The sequence below is a fragment of the Aythya ferina genome (genome assembly GCF_964211825.1).
Source record: "Aythya ferina genome assembly, chromosome: 4".
Lineage (NCBI taxonomy): Eukaryota > Metazoa > Chordata > Aves > Anseriformes > Anatidae > Aythya > Aythya ferina.
Genome location: NC_140300.1, coordinates 57333668 through 57355409, shown reverse-complemented (window position 1 = coordinate 57355409; position 21742 = coordinate 57333668). Strand labels below are relative to the sequence as shown.

Below are 21742 nucleotides of genomic sequence, written 5' to 3'. Positions count from 1 at the left end.
GAACACCCATATTTATGGACATTGTTGTTTTAGCCCTCTCCCTGTATAAGCAGTTTCAACAGTTCCTCTCATACATCATTTAAAGTATTCAGTGTCACATGAAATCTGTTCCCAAATACTCTCAGGTGATTTCTAAAACTATACATAAGTGTCACTTAACAAATCTGGGAGAAGTCCTATTCATGAACTTGCAATTTATATATATATATGTATATATATGTACACATATGTATATATAAACTACAGGCCATAAGTGCTGTTATTTACACAGTGCTTCTTTACAAAGAAAAGTCTGTAAAGATTTTCCTACACAGAGAAAAAGTCTAGAAGGCTTCTATAGGGAGAAAAATAGTCCCCACAGGTTAAAAAGATGTATAGTAATTCATTTCCATCCCATCGGGTTACCTCTGAAATGACATCCAAAGAACTGAAATCAAGTTTAACTTTTGGACACTGCTTTGTTCCCAGGAATAAATGCCACAGGGACTATACAGTTTAGTCTAGATTCCTACCTAGTTACCTACTTAATTGTGGTATTACTGAGTTCTGACCACAGTCTTAAAATGTATGAATGATGGATTTAAAATTAGTGGGCATTAATAGCTGTCTTTATATTAAAAATAAAATTATGGAACAGTACTCCATTCCTTTGTACAGGATTTGTGCAGTTGCTACTTCTCTAGCTCCATAGGTAATGATTAATGAGTGGTCTGTGATAAGAAGCGTTCTGACCAGGAGTACAAGGTGGTCAACAATCAGCCATAAAAAACATGGGGCTTTCAGCTGGTTTTAGAAAAAATGTTGTGGCTATAATCAATTGTGGGATTTTGGTGAGTAATTGTGTGGAGAGGGCAAACTCTGCAGACCTCATTTCCACATGCAGAAATAATTTTCAGATTTTCATGTTTTCACAGCAAAATTTCATTTAAGCTGTTGTATATGTATTTCAAAAATGGTACAGAGAAAAATGAATTTAGATCACTAGTTGTGCTTTAAAAGAAAAATATTACTGTAACAGAATATGAAACAAAACATAGTGATGCTTTTACAAGCTGCCTAACTCTCTTCATGAAATATTGAAGTTGAAAATATTGAAAGTTGAAATATTGAAAATTGTTTGGTGGAGCCCACAGGATGTTAATCATCATGCTATGTTTTTATAAGATGTCACAGAGCAACAAACATAATAAACATCATAAGCAGGAATTGTCACCCTTTTTTCAAATACAGACATATAACAGATTCCTATATTTGTCTTCACAGACTTCCTTGTATCATCACTCTTCAACAGACAGAGGCCTGGACAGGCCCTCTAGGTAAGATATTTCTTTTTATGTGATTTCAGTTGTCACAGACTATACAGCCTGGGGTTTTCTTTGTGACCTGAAGCCAGATATTGAAGAGTCAGATTTTAGCATTCAGCTTGTGGGCTCCTAACACGGAGAGGATGTTCGTATTTTGATACTGAAATGCAAATATTACTTTTGGTTTTCAAGAACTTACTCTTTGCATTCAGTATAAACCATACTATATTTGGGGTCTTTCCAGTGACATCCCTGAGCTCTCTTCAGTCGAGCTTCTACTGAACTTCAACAACCTATCATTTAACCTTACTGCCTGCAGCACTTCCAGTGCTGTTCCCCTAAGCACACTACCTCAGCTGTTCTCGGTCTCTTCGTATCATCTTTACGCTGAATTGCTACTCTAGTACAGCAGGCAGCTCACCGTTCAAATTCTGATCTATAGCTGCATTTTACTTTTTAACATGCCCTCTTACGCTGCTATTACCTACTCATAAAAGCAACTCCTATAGTAACTTATTGAGCATCCCGGACAACTAGACTGTTTAAATCCCAGTTTGGTTTAAATCCCAGTTTGGTACAGGTATCTCAATAGCCAGATCTTCTAACCTGTCACAAGGGTTTCCTTTAGTGATTGTGATCTTAATTTACATTGTGACTACCCTTTCCTGCCTACATCATACCTCACACCAGCTATGTTGCCAGCAAAAGACAAGATTCTCCACACTGCCTAGGTAAAGCCAGTGCTGAGTGATGGGCTTCTCCTAGCAGGTTAAAGTATCAGGAGGATATGAGAGTGCCAGCCCATGGTAAACTAGGAAAAGGCAAATAAAAAAAAAATAAAAAATAAAAAAATAATTTAAAAAAAAAAAAAAAAAAGCTTTTCAATCAATAAATGGCCTTTAATGTAAAAACATAATTTCATTTAATTTTTAAATCAAATGTTATTGCCACCTTATTAAGACAAATATGGAAACACTTTAAAAAACATTTCATTTATTGCTGATATTTTTACAGTCTTTCAAAAAAAAGAACACCTCTAAAAATCTTGGTATGTTTATTTCAAAGCCTTCACTATGAAAACAATACAACAATTTTCTACAAAACTTTAAAACAATGAGGTGAAGAAGAAATTCAGCTTTTCTCTGTGAAGCATGCTGCAAGAGATCTGAGACCAGTGCTTCTCCCCTATACATGTTTCTGATGTATTTCTGCTGATATTGTTTAATATAAAAACAAATAATGTAATTACAAGCTTGCCTTTTAACTTCTGAATTGTGATCTCAGAGATTAGACTGCTACTAATACTGCTTATTTCTGTAGTTCTGCAAGTACTGCAAGTGACTACAGGAAAAGAAGGAAGTCAGAACCTGCTGTAAGTCATCAGAGGGCGCACAGTGACCAGAACGCAAACAGGCCTAATGTGGGCCGTACAGATATGCAAGGCCCATATACCACCCTTAGAAAGCCTTTAACTAGCTCCTCTCCTTCTTCTCCGTCGAGAGCAAAAGGTAAGAGGAGAACGTATTCATTAAGAGAAAACTACTGATGATGTGTTGTGCAATACCTTAGTATTAAATGTACCTGTCCACTGTTGCTGGGTGCACTTTGCTGGAAGATTTACTGTAGGAAGCAATGGCTTTGCGCCTTTCATCAAAGTCTAACTTGTTTATTCTTATACGTGTCATTCTAAACTGATCAAAAGATGGATTTGTAACAAGGGTTTTCTAGTTTCAACTGTGCCCATTCTAGGAAAATTGATTAAAAACAGAATATGATTTGTGCCATAATATGTAAATCCATAAAATTTTATGAACTACACTATTCTCTTATTAGATTAATGAAATTTTAAAACTATTTCAGTATAGAGAGAAAGTAAATCAAGACAAATAGTATTTAAGAATAAAGATGTGCTGCCATAATACTAGAACTTCCAAATCTATAGCAGATGTATTGGACGTTGTCAGTTATCAGGACCTAATTTAATCAAGCAAGTATCCATAATCTGATTTTTAATTTCATAAATTCTTGAAGTATTTAGTACAGAATATACAATCTAATTAGTTTCTTTTTTTTTTTTTTAAATAACTTGTAATTCCATTGCTGTTCTCCATGTCTCTCCAGAAAAGATACTTGAATTATAGGGTTTGATTTGATTGGGGTTTTGTTTGTTTGGTTTGAGGTTTTAGGTGTTTCCTGCAGCAAGACAAAAGCTTTCCAGTAAAATATATGCTGAAACTAATATATAGAATAATATCTATTACAAGACCTGTCCTTCTCTTCCAGTTATTATTAGTCATTTATTTGCTGTACTTTCTTAGCTATATTTTCCAGTCAGCCGTAGCTGTATTAGGGAATGCATAAACCTTCGTAAAAGATAATTACTACTGAAAAGAACATAGCATTTAGGCTGCAACAGACAAATTTATACAAACAGTGAGGAATAATGAGTGAAGTGATAGAAAAGCAACTGTATTTTAAACCCAGTGTTATGGTAGAAATTTTAAAAGTGGGTAAACTCATCCATTTGGTGTACCAGGCCAGGCAGTGTAAAGGTGGCAAAACCCACTTACCTGCATTTACCTTTTACTACACCACTAATAAGGAGCACTCACCATGACTTAAACACTTCCAGTGTATGAGAAATACTTCCCCTAAGAACATCTACCACAGCTACTTAGTTTTTGGAAGGTGACCAAAACATGTCACTCCATTCTCTCACAACATTATGAAACTGAGCAGAATGTTGATTTTTCTTGGAATTAACCATTTTGTTAAAGAAGCAGCACATTATAAGGGGTTTGATCAGCATGGATTTTGAACTTACAGATTCATACTGTTCTTACAGAAAGCAGACTGAATTGCTTGAAGCATGTCCTGAAGGTGAATACTGCCACTTGACACCACTGAGAAAATTCAGCTCAAATATACCTTGGACCAGGGTTCCAAGTTTTACTCATAGTGACTCCTAATTCTGAGCAGCTTTCAGAACACACAGATGTCAAAGTATTTGAAATATATTTGAGAACATATAAGGGAATAACTCCCTAATGCTCATCATTCTATTTGATGTAAACTTCTTATCAAGGAAAGTTGTATTAATTTAATTTTGTCCATTTCTGACATTTCCTGCAGTTAGTATATACCCATATATCTTAGTTAAATTCCATGGAATAGAATTCTGTTCAAATACAATAAATAATGGTCTTTGCTCCAGAGATGCAAAACTTCAGTCTCCCTCCAAATTCAGTTTATCTCAGTTAAGGTGATAAGGTCTAGATTTGTGGATTGGCTTCATCTTTAAATCCTTTTCAGCTTTTATTAGTTGATTGTTTTTTGACCTGCTTCAAAATCAGTGTTGATGCTTGGTTTCTTACCTTGTTTTGTTTTGGTATTGTTTGGGGGTGGGCTTAATTATTAGCTCTGCTGACCTAATTTGTAGTAACCTATGTACTGACCTAAGCTAATAGCATAGATGCGTTAATTGCTGTCTCTTTTCTAGTCTGTCTAAAACTGATACTAATTTCAACTTTCTGAATCTTTTAATTTCTGGCAATGTCTCTCTTTTACCATGCTGCTCTATGGATTACAAAGGTGGGGATATTAGCAAAGTTTATCCATCCCTCCTCAGTTATTCAGTGCACAACCACAACACCTCAAATGAATTAGATTACTGTAGCACTTACAGACAACATTTAGCTGTTCCAAATGATTCGAGAAGGGCAATCAGCTATAAGAATGGCTGGCAAATGACTCGTCAAAATGCAGAAGTGTGGAGCAGCACAGAAGAAAATACTTCTCCAAAGAGAAAATCTCGTAGCTGCGATGATCTTTTAACAGATGATCGCGATAGCTTTCCTGATGCGCAGGCCAAGTCCGAAAGCATGGGCTCTCTTTTATGTGAGGAGGACTCCAAAGATGTTTGCTCAATGAACTGGGCCTCCCCATATGTTCCCGAGGGCCGTGGTGGTGGTAGGGCAAGAGTTCGTCACAGATCTGCACACGATGCTCCAGGTTTCCTAAAAATGTACAAAAAGATGCACCGCATCAATCGCAAGGACTTAATGAATTCTGAGGTGATTTGTTCTGTGAAGTCCAGAATATTGCAGTACGAAAAAGAACAGCATAAAGGTATTCTTCAAGGCTGGAGAGAGTCTTCTACTGAAGAGGTGCCCAGAGACATGGTGCCAACCAGAATATCAGAGTTTGAAAAACTAATTCAGAAGTCAAAATCTATGCCAAATCTAGGTGATGAAATGTTGTCAAGCATTACGCTACAGCCTCCTAAAAATGGTTTATGTACAAAGCGGCGATTTTCTATTGAGTCTCTTCTGGAGGAAGAAAATCAAGGCAGACATCCCTCTCAGGTACAACGGAGCTACAAGTCTAAAACCCTGGTGCCAATTCATATTGAAGTGACCAGCGATGAGCCACAACGGTCACATATGGACTTTTCAGACAGCGATCAAGATGGAGTGGTTTCTGACCTCAGTGACTTTATCCAGATAGAAGGTTCCTCCTTTTGTAGTGAAAGTGACTTTGATCACTTCTCATTCACATCGTCTGAAAGCTTTTATGGATCAGGCCATCACCACCACCACCACCACCACCACCACCGGCATCTCATCAGCTCCTGCAAAGGCAGATGCCCAGCATCCTACACCCGCTTTACCACTATGCTGAAACATGAAAGGGCTAAACAAGAAACCACAGAGGATCCAAGGAGACAGGAAGCAGAATCTGGTCTCTCCAAGATAGCATTCCTAGTCAGTCCAGTGCCTTTCCGGAGGAAAAAAAGTGCAGCCCCTAAAAAACAAACTGAAAAGAAAAAATGCAAATCATCTGTATTTGAAGCACTAGATTCTGCACTTAAAGACATCTGTGACCAAATTAAAGCTGAAAAAAGGAGGGGAAGCTTGCCTGACAATAGTATATTACACAGACTTATTACTGAGCTGCTTCCAGACATTCCAGAAAGGAATTCATCTCTGACAGCTCTGAAAAAGCGTCCCATGCACCAGCCTTTTCATCCACTGCCTCAAGATGGTGCTGCTCATTGCCCACTGTACCAGAACGATTGTGGAAGATTACCTCTTAGTGCCTCTTTTCAAGACATGGACACAGCTAACAACAACCTCCAAGACAATGATAGTGCACTGTGTTTCCAAGGTGGATTAACTTTCTTCCTCTATCCTTATGATTTACTCCCTGTATTTCCTACCTTTTCTCATTCTGTTTTTATTCGTGTATTCTATAAGCGTTCATCCTGCAAAATTCTTAATTAAGGAAGGTTGTCATCCGTACCTATGTGATGAAGATAGATAATTTGTCTATTCACAAAATGCAGTAATTTGGACAACTGGATTAGCATTGTATTTCAAGTACTAGATTATTACTGCTATAAAACACCACTTGGTGTTACTAACTTAAGCAAGATTGGTTTTTTTGTTTGTTTGTTTTTCCACAGAAAAAGTGAAAAAAAGAAAGTGAGTAGATGCATCATAAGATGTTTGTGAAACAGAAAAACAATATGCCTTTATTATTTAAAAAAAAAAAATCTGCATCAAAAACATGTTGTACAGTATAATTCTTTTATGTGTAAGTGGTAAAAATGCTGTTAATTCCACAAGTACCATAGAATGTTGATTCTGCTTTTTCTTGAAAATGCACTCATTCCTATGCTTCGTACTACTTTTTGTGAATAGACCCAAAGGTTATTTTAGGAAGTTTCCATTTCCACTGTTCAAACAATACTATTTCCAATTTCTGTGGCAGCAAAACTAGTTCTTCTCATAGAACGTTAATGTATCTGGGAAGTTTTGAGAAGTACCTTATCATCTTAGAAGGGAAATTCTCAATAATCAAATCTCAAATGAAACTTCAGACTGAGTATAACTTTTTTTTAAAAGTCTGTCTTTCACTGACCTGCTTTTAAGCTACTTTAAGTTGTTCGTTGCTCTGCTTCTCTTCTTAAAAAATTCCTTGAGCTTAAAATGTTTTTAAACATTTATAGATACAATTGCTGGTGATGACATGCTTGCAACCAAAATATTAGTAATACGGTTACCTAATTTTTGCCCCCACTGTATTTAGCCATAGCCTAAAGCCTTTGTGGCTTAGCCAACAGATCATGGGAGACCATTTAGATCTCTATTCCAGAGGACTGCAGCATAATTTATTAGATACTCTCAATTCTTGTTTTACACTTGTACTGACTTAGAAATGTGTAGCCTTGGTAAAAATAGATCATGTGAATTAAGTCAAAGGCAGGCAAGTATCAGTCAGACACCTCCTCCAGCAGGCATTAGGAGACTACAATAGCTAGTAAATCTAAGAGGCCAAGAAGCAGTTCGGTTCATCCTCTGGTCTGAAATAATTCCATTTTATTTTCATTCACATTAGCAACTTGCAGAGCTATAAAGAGTACAAGATTTTTATTTTACTTTTTATTAAAATTTGAAAAGATGTATTTACCATTTTATAACATGCCATCCTGTAATAAGCATTGGCAAACTGTGCTTTGCAGAAAATCTGCCACATAGATTGGTAAGTAATGATCACTTAAAATAGAGTTGTTTTTACAAAATAACTAACAAGTTGGCTTGACAAGGCCTAAACAGTGCCCCTGGTAAAGTAGAAATGCATCTTAGATCACTTAGTGAGGAAAATTTGTTTTCATCTCTTATCTCATTGAAGCATGCTTTAGTCACATTTTGTGCATGTAATTACGTGTTTATATTGTTGGCATTCAGAGAAAGCTTTTCACAACTGCTGTCATGTCTTCCATTTGGTCCAGTAGGAGTGTATCCTTTCATACAGTAAGGCTTAATTTTGTTCTTCCAATCATCTGTAAGACATTCTTCTGCTGTGGATCAGAGGAAAGCCTTTGCTTCGGAGTCAGTATTTTTGTTTCTTTAAAGGTCCACTTAAACAATCACATTCCTTCTATTAAGGGTGAAATAATAGATTGGGTACGTCTTCATCCCCTTAAATTAAACCAAGTAGCACCGTGGTTTTGTTTATTTTACCGTAGTGTCACATAATGATGTTCTGTTTTCAGTAGACCAGGAATCTCCTGGAAACTATTCTTCTGCTTTCACTGATGTGGGACGATGTACTCCAAGGGAAAGAAGAGGAACTACAGACAAAGAGGTAGCAAAACATTAATAAATAATGTAGAAATGTCAATACAGAAAATCAGTAACATTTCTGAGACAAAATTTGCGTTGGTTATGATATTGTAATGATACAGACCCAAAGGAACAGTTTCTCAACATCATATTACAGATAGGACAGCATCCAACTTTTCATTAAGGAGATGGGTACTTAGAGTAAAAGAATACCAAACTTTTTAAAATAAACTGCGTCTTCTACTTATGTTTAAATGAATGTGGGCATCAGTTTACTAGTCATTGGTAAGCTCTGTCAAAGTCATTGGTATGATCGGGAAAGGCTCTTTAGAAAATTGGTTACACAAGAAAGTATCTCAATAATTTCAAGACTGGCACACAGAACATCTGTATTTCACCCTTATTTTTGTTTTTTTTTAAAAAAAAAAAAAAAACACTGCTGTTGGTATATTATGCAAAACCACTTATTATAAGAGTGATCCCTAATTTCTGTAACAGTTTTGGTGATTGTACACTGATTGCTTATATTAATGCTTTGGAAAATGAAATTGAAGCTGGTATACATCTAAAGAAAGTAAGACATCTAAAGAAAGTAAGACAAGGTATTACTTAAAAGCATACGCTTAAATGAAGTATATTATTCAGTTTCTTAAGAGTATTTCAAATTCTAGAACTTGAAACATTCTCCAAGCAGGCTTCAGGGATTTTATTCAATCACAAAGGAAGTACAGATTGTTAACATTTTCCATTGATTTTGATACAAATAAATATTGCGCAAAATAACGGCAACTTGAGAGTGCTGAATCTTAACTGTTTTTGTAATTTAGCTGCTGAGAACAAGCTGCAATATTGCTGCAATTCAGAGTCTGATTTCAAAGATGACTTCTTGTTACATAATAATGGTTAAAAGTTTGGGGAGTGTTTTATGTGTTCCTTTTAAAGAATTCTAGGTTTTAATATGCAAATATGTAAAGTACTTGCACTACAAGCTTTCCTTAAGATTGCTGTGATTTAAAAAGATGAAAGACTGACCTCTATTTTTCAGTTGAAATTGTACATTTTGTATTTAATCAGCTCCACTGTTCTTTTAATATTGTTCTCTTCATTCTTTGCTTAGTAGTTATAGCACCAGCAGCAAAAGTGAGAAAAAAAAGCACAACTATGAAAGAGTAAAACAGGATAGGGCTTAGCTACACTTGATGAAAAGGATGCTGTTTTTAACAGCAGAGAACAATAAAGTGCTTTAAACTTAGGCTATCATATTTGAAGCAGATTTGTAATGGAGAACTGTATTAGTATCAAAAAATGGGATTTGACAGGATCCCTTTAATAACTTTTTATTATTATTATTATTAAAGTAAAGATAGTGCTCTGTGTAGGTGCTAGTTCTCTTTTTAAAACACTGTCCCAAACACCTAATTGTCTCAGAAAAGGAAGCTGTATATTTAATTGCCTATGCTTTTTGGTTGGTTGGTTGGTGGATCTTGGCCACCTTTTTAAAGGTTAAAAAGTTTACCTTACAGGAGTACTACCTGAATGTATTAATCATTTTGCCTACTTTTCAGAAACTGCCAGCTAGAGCTGTATATGACTTTAAAGCTCAGACTTCTAAGTAAGTACTAGACTTTTGTTCGTTTAAGTATTCATAAGTCAAGAAAAGTCCCTCTAGCACTTGATGCAGCTAACTGCTCTCATAGCCAGTTTCAACAGCAAAACACCATGGAAGCAGAAGACCCTGCTTTCTGTCACAGTAGCCTCTGCATTAGCAAGCTGTGTGAGAAGTTATTTTGAAATTAAAATTTCTTTTAATTATTATATTTTTTCCATTGTATTTGCTTAAATACAAATACAATGTATTTGTACAATGTACAATGTACTTGTACTTTGTACAAATACTTTCTATAGCCTGAGTCCCGAGGGTCGCCCACTGAATGCTCTTTGCTGTGAATCATATTTAGGCAACACCAGGATACCAGACTAAAAGTGCTGTTGTAGATAGAGTACTCTTATCAAAATTCTATATAGTGCTCAGCATCTTCCAATATGTCTGTCTTAACATACCCAGTCTTACTGCAGGATGTGAAATGTCCCCTACCAAAACAAACTACAGTGATCTGTAAGAAAAACAAAATCAGGGAATGCTGTTCTAGGGTATGAGGGAGTCAGAGGAGAGTGAATGTATGCCATTAGTGCTGTTGCTTTGATGATTCAGGCTGTATAAAAAACCTTTTGATATGGTACAACATTATCACTAGAATTGCAATAGCTGTAAAACTACAATTTGAATTATCAGAACAGCAGGTAAACTCTTTGGAGAAAAGAAGAAAAAAAAAAGTACAACAAATAATACCCAGTTCAGGATCTGAAAATGTTCATAATGATTTGAATGCTTTCCTTTTTCAGTATGCAACATTAAGCAAATCACACACCCCGAGTACCTGAAATGGCGAGAACATAATCCTATGTTCATGCTACTGAAGAGTTTGCTCATAAAAGAAATCTCTGTGGAACAGCAGCACTCCAAGCTATGCTGCTGCAAAAAGGCAGTAATAGACAATGGAGACAGGATATATTCAGTAGCTTACCCTACTGATTCATAAAGAACAAGAATGTCTCAGATACCTGTCATAGAAGCAGCATCTAAACAGGGGATACAAGCGACATCACATTTGCCTGCAGACTGTATCCTAACTACTCTGCTAATAACTAATAATACTTCCTTGTATTCACGGTATAAGTTAGGCCCATATAACTTACAGATAGTACCTGGTGATGATTCATAAATGTGAATCATTTCATTTTATAGGGTATAATCAACGGGTAAGTGTACCACAACTATGACTTTTTTTTTCTCCAAATGTTTATCTGCTACATTCTGTTTCAGTACTGAACTGTAAAGACTGCAGAAGCTATGCAGGTAGCAGAGTTCAAATGTAAAGCTGTAAACATCTTTAAATGAATCTGTTACAGAGAGCTGTCTTTTAAGAAAGGAGATACTGTCTATATCCTCAGGAAAATTGATCAAAACTGGTATGAGGGTGAACACCATGGAAGAGTTGGAATATTCCCGATTTCTTATGTTGAGGTTTGTTCTTTGTTTTAATTCCTTGAATTATTTTGGATAATAGGTCCACAAACTACATGCAAATGATTAAAATGTTTGGTTCTTTTTTTTTTTTTTCCTAGAAACTTTCTCCCCCAGAAAAAGCACAGCCTGCCAGGCCACCTCCCCCAGCACAAATTGGAGAGATTGGAGAAGCTATTGCCAAATATAATTTCAGTGCAGACACAAATGTGGAGTTATCACTTAGAAAGGTACAGTTGAGATCTATCTTTATCGAAATATCATTATGGTATCTACTGCTACACAGAATTAATGTATATGTGATTACAGTGTTTTCATGATAAATTTTTCTATGCACAAAGTGATATAATAGTACAAAGCTACTGACATATGCTCATTGTCTTGCATTCTTTCACAGCTACCTGCAAATAGTTTAAATATTTTGTGTCTGTAAAATATAATGTGGTAGATTAGTATATGCCAACATCTAACTGGTCACCCCATTTTCTAGTTTTTATTTCAATTATCCATTCACTGTTTTAAATATTTATTTGTCACTGTCATAACTACAATGGTAAGGTTTTTCATGCAGAAGAAATCTAAAATACAGAAAACACCAAAATTTAGGGAAAAAAGGCTCAAATTTTTGTGCATGCACCAGTTCTTGAAAATATTTCATATTAATCATAGTCTGCTTTTTGCCTATACATATTTTGCCTCTGCATACTTCACCTATGCACATCCTGGTGGCTCTCTTTTATTGTACATTAACAAAACAAGTGTTTAATTTCTGGGGTTTGTCAGACACTGAGATGATTACTGCAGAAGAGAACTTTATTATTGGCGGTATAAAATCCACAAATAACTCCACAAATAACTACAGAAGCAAAATTACAGAAACCCTGAAACAAAAAACTAACGTGGAAGGATTTGTTACAAAAATGCATGTGGTAAAAAGTATATCACATAAAATGAAAGAGGGAGTTCATGAAGTTTCTCTGCAGAGAAGAGTTGAAATGAGAAATACCAGCTTTCTATTCAAATTCCCAGGCTCTCCAAAACCAGTAGGTGAGCCACTGCCCATCTGTCTTTTTGCACAGATACCTGCTAGTCAAGCACATTTTCTGGGAAAAGCACTTCTCTCATCTTTCCCACAAAATCATTTTGAACTTTTTACTTTCATGTATTACAATTTTACTTGATAACAAAGCACTTGCATGGATTTCATTATTTAACATTTTTACTTTTAGAGAAAAATGGGTGTTTAAATTAATTTAGTCATTACTGCATTAGTTACTGTTAGGATATTAGCTAGCAGTTTTGGCCAACCATTTAAACAGGTTATGCTCTGAAGAAGAAAAATTTAAATGTTAATCTCTCAACCAAGAGTAGGAGACTACGTGAGATTCCCTTTGGAGTATTTGCAGTCCATGACCAGCCTCCTTTTGCTGGAGTGGTAGTGGCATATATGACTATTACAAATGGTAAAAGAAATGTGAGAATGGAGAAGGTTTTAAAGACTGATGGGAAACATCACTGCAGGGAAAATAATACTACCTGTTAAAATAATATCATCTATTAAAAATTCAATTTACTACTCATCTGCTGATAACTCATTTTTCTAATGTGTTCCAGGGAGACAAAGTAATTCTTCTTAAGCGAGTTGATCAAAATTGGTATGAAGGTAAAATACCAGGAACCAACAGACAAGGCATCTTCCCTGTTTCCTATGTAGAAGTCATCAAAAAGAATGCCTCAAAAAGTGTTGATGACTACCCCGACCCTCCTATACCCCACAGCTATTCTAGTGACAGAATACACCACTTAAGTTCATCTAAGGTAAGGATTTTTTTTCTTAGATATCACCCCTAGAGTGGGTTTAGAAGGACTTGTAAATTTTTTGTTAACATGGTAAGATAATATATAATTTATGCATTCAGTACAATCTGTTTTCTTTCCCACATATGTAGAATTGCATAACTAGCTTGTCATTGAAGTATTTTTATGGCAGAATGTCAGTCTTATTTCTGCCAGGAATTTTGCCTTCTTCTTTAGCTATTAAATTATTGAGAGTAGGGCTAGTCAAAATCTGGGCAGAAAAAACAAGCTGTCAAAAAAAAAAAAAAACAACAAACTATTCAGACAAAATTTGAGCATCACGGAAATGTCTAGCAGACTCTTCACAATGCAAAGTGAAGATACACCCATCATCCTAAAAGTCTGTAATCCCATAAGCACGCAAAGGGCAAATGAGGGTAGTTTGCACGGGGGACACATCTTGCCAAGAGCCTTCAGTTCTATGCCCTTCAAAGCAAAGGAGAACAGCTAATGATTGTGAACCATAACCTTCCTCCTCTTGCCATGGAGGCTCTACAAGGAGGCTGTTGGTACAATGGCAGTTCTCTGGATGGGTGTAACAACAGTGACAGCCTTGCGTCATCCAGGAGTGATGCACATGTCATCACATCGTCAATGAGCTTGGATTCAGACCTTTATAGTTGTAATTTTTCACACCGAATGCCTGTCATAGTTTCCGAGTTCTTTTCCTTCCTAGTTTATAACCACCATAAATCACATTACAAAGAAGATCCCTGTATTCCAGTTTATCATTCACTTTTGATATTTCACAGACTCCTGTGCCAGGAACAAAACCTCTTTGCAGTGATAGAAACTGAGCAAGTTTCTGTATGCAAATGGTGATTAGCATTAATGTATTATCTATGATGATTCTGAGTACTAAGGATGGACTCCTTTCCAAATCTTCCTCTTTACTGTTTTGTTCATCTCTTTAGTGTGGGAGATCGGTTGTGTGTGAAATTTATAAACCTTTCTCGTATCCTGCTATTAACCTCTATTTGTTTCAGTTGGTTTTGCCCCATTTTCTGCTTTCATTTACTTGCATACTGCTGCTTATTTAGATGCCTCAGCTTTGAGATAAGTTACACATTTATTTACAGCTTTGGGGACAGATACCAAAAGATGTCATTTATAGACAACTGTGTCCTCTGAAAATACTGCTTATGGCTAAGCAATATTAGTTGCTTTATAGTAGTTGCTAGAACAGTTCTCTTAAGGTTTTTTTCCTGAGAATGTATCGCAAAGGAGAACTAGCTCCTCTCTCTTCCATTCCAACAATATTGTTGAATTGAAGTAGCAACTGTATCCTCAGACTGATCTTCATAAGCTACGGCCCCTTCTCATTACAGGAATCTGAAGGTGATTCAAGAGTATGAGGCAACTTAAGTGCTACATACTACAGAGCTGTCTCTCTGTATTTGGAGATGCCTCTCTCCTCTCATCTTCTATGGAATAGGCTTGTCTCTAAGGCTTCCTGCAGCTAAAGCTGTTTTTTGTGTAACCCCTATAACCTTGTCAGTGATGCCCTTGAGCACAGGTGATGCTTCAGAGTATTTGCATTCAGGTAAAAAGTACATGCATGTTAAAACTACCCTGTAATTTCTTAACTTCATAAGTTATTTATATTTTCCTGTAAGTTGATAAAATGCCCAAACCTTGAACGGGAAAGAGTAAAATCAAGAGGAACGTGAAGGCTCCCGATGATTTATATTGAATATTGTCTAGAATTTTTAATTGGATAACATTATTTATCTCCATTGAGAATAGAAAACAAATAATTAAAGTAACTTAGTAGACATACCTGAAGTGCAACACCTTAGTTTGTACAGCCTGTGACAACTCCAGAGCTATTGATGGCTGCTCCTTTTTTTAAGGCTGCCGTGATCAAGCATCTCGAGTGTGCAGGTGCAGGGCATCAAGTGTGCTACATGCTTGTCCTGTCTTCCACAAGTATTTGATACAGGGAGTTTACAATGACCAGATTTGACCTAGTCTTTACAGACAGGTAGAGATACACTCAAATCTTTCATACTACTGTTACCAGCATTGCAGCAGGAGTTACTCAGCTACTTTTTCCCCATTGTGTATTTTTACAGTGGTGATAGTCACATCAGATTACAAAACTGTCCTGCCACTGCTGTTAAGTAACAGATGAGTTCTGTAGGACAGGAGAGGGGAAATAGCCACCTTAATAGCACAGGACATTTTTGCAATCATCTGATTCTAGCATCAGTCCAGGAAAAAAAAAAAAAGCCTCTATTGACATTCTTAAACAAACATTTTTTTACAACTGGACTCAGATGTGGCAATGCCATATGAGAAAGCCGTCTTGTTCCTGACTACCTAGAAGGGCTTTAGCAGGCCTGAAGGAGTTCTGGAGTTTACCACAAGTGCTGATACCACTCTTCCTATTCCTTTGTTGTTTGTTGTTTTGTTTTTTGTTTTTTTTTAGCATGTAACTCACTTTATCACTCCTGTTGCTAGAGCAATTGCTCTAAATGTCTCTGGCCTAATGGCAATAAAAATAAATAATATATATCAAGAGCAAGCTCTGCTCTCCTTAACTTGGCCTAGAGAGTCTATAACTTTAGCTCTAGAGCAGCCTGTAGCCACAGGATGCAAAAAATGGCAATGTCTCCTGGACCATAGTATGATCCCTAAACCATGGGCTGGAAGCTCTTTTTCAAGAGTAAAGATGAAGGACAGAGCTGGAATGCTGTTCATAACAGCCCAGCTATGTTTTAGCAGACTGCATTGTACCCGTCTGTAGACTGTATACTTTGGTACAGAAGATTCTATTGCAAAGGTTTGCCTAACTTTAAAATAAAGCCATTTGCCTCAAGAAAATTCCAGCAGAAGGTAAGTAAATTAACCTTTCTTCTCTGTGATGTTAATTTGGCCAGTTGAAATTATTTTCTAGTGTAATATTTAAAATCTAAATTAGTCCAAATAATCTAATCTTTCTGCATAATTAAAACAATGAGATCAAAATATTTTCAATTCAATTTTAACTTTGAGGATTAATAGTTACAAAAATGCATTTTCAGTATTTACTGAAGCAATGGATATCTACTGATGCTGTGTACGTATGACTCACCAGTCTCTCATTCTTACAAAAGGACGTTTCTTTTACCAGAAGGATACTTCAATCAATATTATGTAATGCTACTCAAAATATACTGCTGTATACTGTGCTGTCACTATTTTAAAAGCTTTGTTGACTACCTACATTCAGTTAGGATTGAATGTACCTTTCACAAATGTTGATGTTATTTTAAACCAGTAGGGTTACTTTTAAGGAAAACTGCATTCTGTAGCTGCTTATGCCTTAATAAAAGTATGCAATGTATTTAAGATGTTTCTTAAGCATGCACTGAGAAGTACAAATATTAATATTAGGATAATTAGAAATGACCACTGTTGTTAGAGCTTTAAAGAAATACTTTGAGACACCTGAAGTGTACTTCTGACAATACTGTGCTCATTGGGGAAAATCGCATTAATTTTAATTGTATGATTTAATAAGCTGTGACAGGCTCACTAACAGAAAGCCATACATAACATAACTTTAGCAGATCAAATGCAGGTTGCCTTCCTGAATGTAATGATCCAGATCTGTCTTGATGTTTGACATTTAAGTCCCAGGCCAGAACCTGATACAGTTTCATTTTTCAAATGTCTTTTTTGCTGTTCTGATTCATGTACTAATGATTTCAGACACCCGTGCTCACTGAAACCATACCCTATAATCCAGATGATAGCACAGACATTTTTCTTTTCCAGTCTACTCATATCCTAACTCTCTGTCGTGCTTATTTATTTATTTAAATTCCCATGTTTTTCTTATTTTTGAAGTTGCCTTCCCAAGCACTGTCCCCACCTCCTAGATACTATTCCTCCTCTTGGTCACACAACGATCAAAAGACTCTCCAGGCTGCCACTAGCTACTCATTTGCAAGACCTGTTGGTTTTTCACCTACAAGCTTGTGCATCTCACCTCCTCCACCATTTCCAGACAGTTTTCTTTGTGACTTAGAAAAACTCAGTTCTTTGGCATTAACAACAGCTCAATCCATAGCAATCTCCCCATGTAACAGAATTCACCGAGTTAAGGATGATCATTTTATTCCATACACAGAGGTCTCTCTCAGCTCTCCTACAGCCCTTCCTCAGCCCTTTCTCCAATCTACCTCTACCTCATCTTCAGCCGGTTCCTCTCATGACATAACACACAAGCATACAAGCAACACTACCAAACCAAGAAAAGATAAAGACTTGCAAGGTATACTTGGCTCTTCGGTCACCAAAGCAGCTAGAGACTGGTCAGATACTACCAGAGAAGGTGAACATGGTGGTGGTGGTCTCTGTAACGTCCCTTTGCCACGTAAAGGTGGCTCTGTCTCCACAGCGCTAGTTGCAACTGGTGAAAACGAAGATGAGATCTGTGCAGCAGATTTGTCAGTTGACCTAGGGTTTCAGTCAAAGCCTCAAGAACCGGATTTCTCCAGAGAAGCACAAGACACAACAGAACTGACAAAGCTCTATATAGAGGAGGATCTGAGGCAGGACACCTTAGCATTCCCAGTAGCAAGTACAAGAGATTCCATAGTAAGTTGTGAAGGATGCACCTCACCGAATATCAACAAGGTATCTTAATTTCAGAAAAAACATGGCTTCTGTGTTCAGATATCTTAGTACAAGTATTCTTTGCCTTCTCTTGTATTTATGCTTTTAATGTACTGTGTACAGGCACAGTTTTATTCTATTGTGCTGAATACAAACTGTCAGGGCACAGTTCCTTCCCAGAAGCAGGTGTAGACACCATCGTCAGTTCTGTGGCGTCTCAGTTCTGCTGATCCTTCCCCTTCTGTCCTTGTTAGCTCCCATCAAGTTTCCGACACAAAAACCCAGTGAGCCATCCTCCTCACCATCCCATTATGTGCTGCCCCTTCTGAGTACAGGACCCCAGGAATGCTGGCAGCAGTATTGAGGGAAGAACACGTCTCCTGCAGAGACTCAGAGGTTTGGACCTCGCATGTGTCACTTCACAAGCTGATATATTTATAGTAGACCCTGTTACGAGAATGTGACTAATAACAGATCAGATTATGTTTGGCAGTTAAGCAAATCCTTCTCCCTAATGCCTGCCCTGGTTCCTCTCTGGGACAGTACAACACTGAACTATCCTGAATGTGTGCTAGCCATTTAATGCCATGATTTTGCTGCAGTTTGTGTGGTTTCCAGGCAAAAATTTAGAAAAGATTTTTCTCAGTCCAGGACTTACTTCAACAGTGAGTCCATTCAGGTAGTTGTTTTGGCTAGCTCATACAAAATGGTAAAACAAGTTTTCAGACAAATGTAAAGCTAGTTAATTAGAAGGATATGCAGACATTCTTTGCCCTTACTTGACCTGAACAACACAGAAGCAAAATGCAAGAATAGAGGTGAAATCCACTGCCCCAAATAGCAACCTGTTTTAATTTCTGAGGGAAGAGTTTTCTCCCAGAGTAGTAGACTGACTAATAATAAAGTTAGCATCCCATTTCTGACTGTTCACGGTAGTTACATGGCTCAGTGGGCATTTTACGTCCTTACCAGCTGGTTGTACAGCACAATTACATCTTATTTTTCTTGAATGTTTAAGCCAGCTCTGCTTTCTATGGGAACATCAGGAGAGTCTGATCCTCCTTCCCACCTCCCTTCTAATCCACCATTTCACTCTGCCAAGGCACCAGCTTCTCACTCAACATCCCCATCTACTGCTTCCCTCTCACCTCCTCTCCTCTCTAAACTCTTACATCGGCAGGAGAAAGACGCTACAACGTTAAAGGTAATTGCACCTCTCGAGTATGGATTGTTGCAAATCTTCACATATAACCGCAAGGCTAACACTGGGTATGATCTTTTCCAATGCATTTTCTCCCTTACTAACATTAATAACATAGCACATGGCAGAGTAAGATAGGCATTTTTCAGATGAAAAGCAAGATAAAACTATAACCATTATAATACAATGAAATAGTGCAAAGAGATACCAGTCAACTCAATTTCAATTCCATACCAGAACTTCAGTAACTCTTAATTAATTGAAAGAACCAGGATCATATCAAAGTACACAGAAACTAAGTAATACTTTAAAGTGTTTTCAATTTCAATTTAAAACCTAGGAGAACAGTCCCAAGTTTCACAGTAAAGCACTACTGCGTAGGGTAACATTCCAAACACCAGCTCTATTAGCCAAGACCTGAACAAAGATTATTCCCTCTTCAAGGCTACGCTCTGGGGCAGAAAAATGAGTTCTGGAAAGAGTCTATGGCTAGACAGATAATAAGGTCAATTCCCAGTGCAGCTTAGCCCCACAGTCAGTTTCCAGTGTTGACTTCCAGAGACTGTCCCTATGACAAGGAGAAAAAGGGCACATACATGTAAAATGTTTCAGAAACTGTCCTAGGAAAAGTGACCGTGAAATCCATGGCAAAAAATACATCCTTGTCGAAAAACCTACTACATCATAGACTGCAATGACAACGGAAGACTCAGATATATCAGACTTCAAGAAGTCTTAAGGTTCACAAGCTATGCTGTATTTTCTGAAGCAGGGAAGAGACACAGGAATTCTTGCCAGCAGATGAATTTGTCATGGGCCTTGGACATGACAAATGGCAACATTTGTCATGTCACCTCTAGGAAGGGGTAAAACACAGTACCACATTTTGTTTCTCCCACTTTGAATAAAGGAAGCAGAAAGGCACTGAGATTCTTTTTTAGGTGGCCCTGATATTCCTTGTCCTTGTTTGAGCAAGGCACATTAACCCAGCTGAAAATAAATGGAGGGAATCTCTCTTGGGAGTATATAAAACCTACTCCCGAGAATCTCCAAGACAGCGTGCTGCTGTTTATTAACTATGGTAGGATGTACACATTTCTGTCAAATATTTAGCTGATTTCCTGTGATGGTAACAAACTCCAGACTTGTCCTTGCAGTACTTTCCATCAAGTGCATAGCTGGTTTCTAAATGCAAATGTAAGGTCTGTTGTCTAACGGCAACCAATAACATTTGTCATTGGCATTTCCAAGATAACATTGCTGCTGCATTTTTCCTGCCTTGACTGAGTCACTTCAGTAGGTACACTTCCAGTAGCTTGTCTTACTTCAAATGCATACCTAGTGCCTGAATAATCTTTTATCTGTAATGCCTGAGTGCACATGTCAGAGCAGCAAGCCCTTGGAAAAAAGATGCAACAATGAAAATGCCATCTACTAATAGTACCTTCCTTTGCACCTGCAGCATACGTGTCTTTGTTACTGAGGAAAGCATGTCCAGTTTGCATGTGTGAATGAAGCAGCAAACATCCCATGGTGCTTCATTCTTAAACTCTCAATTGACACAGTTTTTGTGGTTTTTCTAGGCTAATTTAAAGAGAGAGCTATTTGTTATGGGTAAACCTCCTCGTAGCCCTGTGATGACTAAGAGATCCTGCAGCTCACCTGTCAGAGGTCCCAGCTATTCACACAGGGTACGGTACTGGCTGCCCAGTATGCAGTAACAGCATTTCCATATACCAGGATCTCAGTGTCTGGTCTTCCAGTACTTCACGTTCACTCAAGTGTCTGAACGCTATCAGTATGTTGTGTTTTCCTCCTGTTGTGCTTCTGTGCTATGTCTGAGTAAAGCCAACAGGTTTTTGTGTGCCAAAACTTATAAGTCTGTTAGTGTATTGTATCTCAGCAGTACTACATAGTATTTCCAGTGCTACAACATACAAAAGATTGAGATTCTTTATATACAGCTTGTTCTTTTCTGATTTCCAAGTATTGCTAGTTTATTAAAATTATAGTTTGCAGGAGTTAAAATTATACATCACTGCATGTGATACAGGCTTTTGTGATGCTAAGTTCTCGTTCTTTTAGTCCGTGTGCTTTTCAAGATATTTTGTCACTACTGTGTTGAGTTCACTTGAAACCTTCCCTTCACCTTTCTCTTCCTAACTGTAATATAACAATAACATGTAACGACTCTACTTTTTTTTTTTTTTTTTTTTGAGGAGGGGGTCCAATTGTTTAGAGTTTGCCTGTGTTTGGCACAAAAATTTGATTTGAATTATGAAAAGAACCAAAATTGAATTTGCGGGTTATGTTTTACTTTCTCTTTAGGACTAAATTATTCTCTGCATCAGCTTCTTAATGTTCGGCTCTTGAACTGTTTTCCAAGTAGATCACTCATGATCTTAGATTATCTTTTTTCTGGTGGTTCCCTTTACAAAGTTTCAACCTAAGATAAGCAGCTTTGTTTAATTCTTCAAAAAGTCTAGGGAAGGCCTTATTTGCAAAAAGGTACGAGAAGACAGTGCTTTCTTCATCACTGAACAGAAACAATTCAATCATAAGA

The 21742-nt window shown here is 37.0% G+C and overlaps 3 protein-coding genes across 36 annotated transcripts in view; 2 read left to right on the top strand and 1 right to left on the bottom strand.

Moving 5' to 3' along the window:
- The window catches only part of SORBS2 (sorbin and SH3 domain containing 2), a 155509-nt gene that overhangs the window by 124992 nt on the left and 8775 nt on the right, over positions 1-21742 (top strand). For 20 of the 33 annotated variants that reach the window (XM_084519171.1, XM_084519169.1, XM_084519147.1 and 17 more), the window contains 9 exons: positions 1264-1316; positions 2625-2812; positions 4896-6470; positions 8365-8453; positions 9997-10043; positions 11402-11516; positions 11618-11746; positions 13131-13334; positions 20763-20870. In XM_084519171.1, coding sequence (XP_084375297.1) covers positions 1264-1316; positions 2625-2812; positions 4896-6470; positions 8365-8453; positions 9997-10043; positions 11402-11516; positions 11618-11746; positions 13131-13334; positions 20763-20870 — 2508 coding nt within the window. Of the gene's footprint in view, positions 1-1263; positions 1317-2624; positions 2813-4895; positions 6471-8361; positions 8454-9996; positions 10044-11401; positions 11517-11617; positions 11747-13130; positions 13335-20762; positions 20871-21742 lie in introns of all 33 variants that reach the window. The other 13 variants (XM_084519154.1, XM_084519165.1, XM_084519142.1 and 10 more) reach the window with 4 other exon arrangements.
- The window catches only part of CFAP96 (cilia and flagella associated protein 96), a 90241-nt gene continuing 76149 nt past the window's right edge, over positions 7651-21742 (bottom strand). For both annotated transcript variants that reach the window (XM_084519197.1, XM_084519196.1), the window contains exon 9: positions 7651-8439. The gene's annotated coding sequence lies outside the window, so the exon portion shown is untranslated. The remainder of the gene's footprint in view (positions 8440-21742) is intronic.
- Positions 13344-20756, top strand: LOC311436729 (uncharacterized protein). The gene is made up of 2 exons (XM_084519191.1): positions 13344-17999; positions 18997-20756. The coding sequence occupies exons 1-2, from the start codon at positions 17187-17189 to the stop codon at positions 19315-19317; spliced, it is 1134 nt and encodes a 377-aa protein (XP_084375317.1). The 5' UTR covers positions 13344-17186; the 3' UTR covers positions 19318-20756.

Bases quoted from the DNA above. Each gene is read 5' to 3' on its own strand.
- LOC311436729 (XM_084519191.1), top strand. From the start codon at position 17,187: ATGTTTTTCTTATTTTTGAAGTTGCCTTCCCAAGCACTGTCCCCACCT. The intron at 18,000-18,996 runs GTATCTTAATTT...TGAATGTTTAAG, and splicing joins CCTCACCGAATATCAACAAG to CCAGCTCTGCTTTCTATGGG.